Source organism: Ruditapes philippinarum, unplaced genomic scaffold, assembly GCF_026571515.1.
Source record: "Ruditapes philippinarum isolate M1 unplaced genomic scaffold, ASM2657151v2 ctg14597_1_1_1_1, whole genome shotgun sequence".
NCBI lineage: Eukaryota > Metazoa > Mollusca > Bivalvia > Venerida > Veneridae > Ruditapes > Ruditapes philippinarum.
The window spans coordinates 17956-23736 of record NW_026859671.1 but is presented as its reverse complement, the minus strand read 5'-3'; the positions used below and the strand labels follow the sequence as shown (position 1 = coordinate 23736).

General features: G+C 32.7%; 1 protein-coding gene across 1 annotated transcript; it reads right to left on the bottom strand.

Annotated features, from left to right (window-relative positions):
* Positions 1–10: 10 nt before the first annotated feature.
* Positions 11–5518, bottom strand: LOC132757469 (uncharacterized). The gene is made up of 4 exons (XM_060748751.1): positions 4936–5518; positions 2668–2862; positions 1444–1562; positions 11–887 (listed from the first exon to the last, which is right to left on the bottom strand). Exons 1-4 carry the CDS (start codon positions 5150–5152, stop codon positions 741–743), a joined length of 678 nt encoding a protein of 225 aa, XP_060604734.1. The 5' UTR covers positions 5153–5518; the 3' UTR covers positions 11–740.
* Positions 5519–5781: the final 263 nt, after the last annotated feature.

Genomic DNA, 5781 nt, shown 5'->3' with positions numbered 1-5781 from the left:
TACCTGTGATTTGGCCTGGTAACCTAATTTTTGTCCCCTTGTAAATCTAGGTTATTAATCTAAAATCAAAACGGACTTCTTGATATTTATAGTACTATTTGGCCTAATGACCAAATCTTTGACCAAATATCATATATTTACAAACCTTACATTCTTAATAGAGTATCAACTTGGTCTGTTAAAAGGATTTCCATTTGAACTTATGGCAATTTTATTGACCCCTGTAGCAACCCGACTAAGATTCTAATAAAACAAGCATTTTAACAAAGTTTGTTGAACCAATATTTTAACCTCTAATGCTAAAAGTTTTTTTTCTATATAATATTTGAAATAAGTATTTTATATTTGCAGCTGAATTTAAACGTCATCAGGAAAACAGAATGAATGTAGAAACCTCCACAGATGTGTTCATATGGCATTTATCATGGAGCCTTCAATGTGACACGTTACGTCAGTGCTATTCCATGAAATGTGGCGTATATGCCCAAAGTAAATGAATGTGTGTGTCCAAAAGTCATGTCGCATATAAGACGGATCTCTGATGTCGTTTGCTTGTAACTATCACTTTCTACAATACACAGCTTTCGAAATATTGACCAAGGATGACATGGACAGATAGATAGGCATGTGAACAACTGTCGACTGTGATAGAAGAATACTGAGAAAATATATTTAAAACACCATCCTTTCTTAAATATTTAAGTTCAAAGTTAAAGGACATTGAGTCTGATTATAAACAACTAGATTGTACGAATGGTTGTAACTGTCTCGTGTACGACTGTTACAGTTATTTTACATCCTGACAGCCTTCGGTTTGATCCAAGAAAATAGTGGGAGTCTGGGCAAAAACTGTGTCTGTATATTGAATATCCGGTCCAACATGCAAGCTGAAATATGACATTGTTACTTGAATTATCAACATACTCATTTATGAAATTGTCGAGAAAATACGTTAATAAAAATATGTTAATTTTTCTGTGAGATTTGCTTGTAAAGCCCGTGTTTGTGTGTGATTGCCAATTCAAAAGGACTTTGACATGGAAAAAATTCGAATGAATTTTCCATGGTAAATTTCCAATGCAGATCTTTAAAAAATACCTACATAATCTAGTATTAAATCATATTTGTAGACCAAAAATTTGGGGGTTGTAAAAACAAAAAAGGCATTATATAAAGGTTTATGTCATAATACAGATTGACATCTTTGAAAGACAAGTTAATTAGACAGTAGTCATTCAACTCAGTTCAGTATTGTTAAGTCATAATCAAACATGACAATATGAATTTATCTAAAGTCTAAATCATCAATTTGACGGCCTGTTCAATTATCTTATATATTTGTGAAAGCAAATTATGAATTTATGGATTTAACCGATAATGTTATCTTTTCCATTGAAAAGTCTGATTATATTACTTCAGGTAACATATACTCAAATTATTCACCTTTACCACTCCAAACAAAGTGTTTCCAAATCCAAGTCTAAATCCAACAATATAATTCATCATATCACTGAATGGGACTGCCATACACACAGAAATTATACCAAGTATATTGAACACAACTGAAAGTCAGAAACAATGCGCATGCATTAATTGCTATATAGAATTGATAACATGATTTTGTAGCAAAACAAATTAGTTATGCAACTTGCTGACGGGACATAACTCGAGAGCATAGACTGGCAGCAATAAGTTTACATTGCCACTGGCGCTAGCCCAGTGTAACATTTATATAAGCAAGGCTTTATTCTCCTGTATATCAAGTAAGCAATATGTAGAACGAACTTATTATAATTAAAGTAGAGTAAATTCTTAGTGACAGCACAGATCAATAAAAAGGGAAAATAACATTATTGTAACACGCATAATAACCAATTATTGACTAAGGAACACATAAATAAATAAATTAATGGCAAATGTCATAATATTGTATGATTTATAAATTGTAGGTGTGAAGATATTACTTTATCATTTTAAAACAAAACACAGTAATGCATTGTGTGCAATAAAGCGCGGGAAAATGGCGCGAAGAAGGTGACAATCAGGTACGAAACAGACCGTGGACCATCAGTCATTCTCTTCAATCAACAAAAATCTTAACCATATACTATATCATATACTTTATATACTAAGTCTGAGGAAATACATCTGCTTAATATGCAAAAGAATGTTAAAACATTTTATCAAAATGTAGAGAGGATTAAAAAGCTCATATATGACGTTATCCAAGTACATTCTGTTAAGTCCTGCCTATTTCTTGCAGTTGTCGCTAGGATTGTTCGTACATTCATGTAAGGACCCTATTGTCCTGATATATATTACCTGTGACAATCATTACAATATATTCAGAGCGACAATTCTATGAAATTTTCAGACCATTCCTTGATCATAGGAACAAATGTAGAGATAGTCATAATCAATACAGGCAAACAATAGACCCCCTTACTACTAGTTTCACCTCCTTGTAGTTAGTATTAGACTTTTCTTATGTTTTGTTTTGTCACAGCAAGTTTTAGCTGGTGCGCATGCTTGCCATTTTCTCATAAATATACAATACGGAATATGACGAAAATGATTAAATATTTCTATTGTATACTTTTCATAACAGTTCAAATGACTAATGCTTATCTACAATTAAACATTGACTTTTATTTTATAACTACCCACCATTTACTGTCGCCATGACATACCAACATTTTCCACAGCAACGACAGTCTTCCCAGACACCAAAACACTTCGGATATATACAGACAGCAAGTTTAACACAGCAGTAGATTTTACAGCTTACTTTTAAGATAGTAAAGATTTCAGTGAATAACACGACCCCTACAACTGACCGGTATCCTCTGTAGTAAGGAAGACCTATACAATTGATACAACAACATGTTATTTCAAATAAATGTTTCTTTTGTCCTTACAAAACACTGTATCAATATCCTAATAATCTTGCAATTACATTCATATATTGTGTTGACTTTACTAGATAAAAACTTCTCATATATCTAACCAAATAAAATCATGATTGAATTCAACTTAAAAACTGATAAAATATGTTTAATGCTCAGCAATTATACAGTCAACTATCGTTATTTCGACATCGCTTTTCTCGATATTTCGTTATCTCGATGAAATTTTGAAAGTCCCGATTTTCTTCCCTATTTATCTATATTGGAAATATTTGTTTATCTCGATATTTCTATTTCGATATTTTCAGTATCTCGATGTAAAATTTCAGCCCCAACAGTTATTTTCACACTATTATCCTTTGTTTATCTCGACTAATAGTTTTCTTTCGTCTGTTCCCGTCAGACGTGCGAAAAACACAATCTAGACGATAATTGCTCAATTAACAGCGCGTGTCATAATGCCAATTATGTTTGTAACAAGTTTAATAGTTTTTATAAAAGTTAATCTATATAGCGTGTTGATTGACTTATGTCCAAAATGAGTGAATTTTACATTCTTTTTAAATATTCGAACACTGTATCAATTCATTATGACTTTAAATGTAAATGAAAAGTAAAAGTATAGAAATGCTATCGTTGCAATATTGTTTCACAACATCACCACCAAATCAATCAGCGGTCGAACAATCTCGAGAAAGACCCGATAAATAACCCGGGAGGATATCCGAATCAACCATATCCGATATCCGATTCACTATATTGGTGTATTACTGAGTAAACCTCACTATGTGTTTTTATCACAGACACCCGTTTTTCCGCTGGTAAACATCCGCTAATGTTACTTTGTCAAATATTGACTAGTGCTATGAAAACAAGACAAAGGGATATTATAATTTATTTGACATAATGTATGCACATGTCTTTTGTAAAAATTAGTTTCGCTTTATTCTAACCCTAATGTTTATCTCGACATTTCGTTATCTCGATATTTTTTGGACGGTCCCAATGACTTCGAGATAACGAGAGTCGACTGTATTTGATTTTTAAGAAGAGCATCATGCAATAACCTAAAAGCAAGAAAATAATTTGTTGCACTTTCATACACAGTCTTAATATCACCATTAATTTATTAATGAAAAATATCATGAAAAAAAAATCAAGCTGAAATTTCACTCGCCATATCGAAGAGATTAAAATTGTAAAATGATCCATATAACCCTTAAAATTAATTATTGCTCCAGACATGCTATTTTCTGTTTGTTGGGTATCTAATTTCAACATTATGATAATCATTGTCACATTGAATGAAACGGTGCGACTGATTGAAATGAGACATCTATTTCCATGCAGATTTTCCTACAGGTACGTTCAAAGTAATTTTGAACGAATAGAGAAAATAGGAATCCATTAAGAAAGCATGTCCTCTTCTTTGACAATAAATAACCATTTTATGAATTACAATTTGTTATCAACATCGAGAATCGAGACAATATACATGCATTTGCCCCATTGCTTCCAACACCATTATGTTTACCAATGCAGTCACAAATAAAAATCGTGTACATGTATTTATTCTTAAATGTTCGTGTTTGTCAAATGTTGTACGTCTCATTTCTTACATCAAATGTTTTAATTACTGTCCCTCCATCAGTGTAGATAGACATACATTTATAACTCGTCGATTTTCTATATCTAGTGGTTTATTGCAGACATAGAATAATGGGGGGGGGGGGGTCCGTGTCTGAGTGGTTCAGGTCGTTGACTCCAAACCACTTATCCCTCACCGCTGATTCGAATCCCAACAGAAACGTTTGATTCTTTCATGTGAGGAAACTATCAAGTTACCTTACGGAACGTCGGTGGTTCTACTAATGTGCCCGTTCGTGCCAGAAATAATGCACGGAAGGGCACCTGAGGTCTTCCTACACCAGTAAAGCTGGACGCAATATAAACTATACTGTGTCGGTGTGACGTAAAATCCAATAAATCAACAAACATAGAATTATGTAGAATTATGAGATAACCTTACCTTCAGGATCTGCGGTAACATTATCAGTTTTGTTTATATTATCCGAGCTATTGTCTGTAATGACTTTACAATACTCCCTGTCGTCGGGAACATTATCACACAAATCTTGAAATAGGTATATAAAAGCAAGCAGCTGCACAACAACTCCTACTAGACATGAACCAAGCACAGATAATGTTAACAAAGGTCTGTTCGGAGGCACCTCAGATTCGGACATTTTTTTTCTTCTGAAATGTTATACTTTACTCTTTAATTAAATCCTCGATATATTTCAATCCAGTACAGTGAATTTATACCATACTGTGTATGAAACTTTACACGTATTCATGAAAGGATGCATATCGACGGACGAAATGTTTTTATTGGCCTTTGTTAATTACATTTTTCTTTCGAACAAAGGGTTGAAAGAAATTGTGTGTTTTGATACCTCTCTTTATACACAAATTTTTCTTCCTTATCCAAATCAAAGTGAAACTGTCTATTTATAGACACACATTGTTCACCATCTCACTAAATGGTATACAGTCATCTATAAAGCGTGATAATTTTCACACAACTTTGATATCCACCCCCTTGAATTTTACTTCCCGATGCTGTGCTTATTTATATTTTTATAATGTTTAATTCCATCAGTTGTGTTTCCGTTAAACATAACAGTACATAACTATAAAATACTTATTGACTACCACAATAGGATCAGTGTCTAAATAGCGCTGAACCAAGAGGACCTTGACTGTCATTTTATTATTCACCTTAGTGAAAATTTGAAAAAAAAACATAAGATTAAACAAACTTCTCTTTTAATTTATTTTTTTGGTAAAACCGCAAATTTCAAACTACTATTGA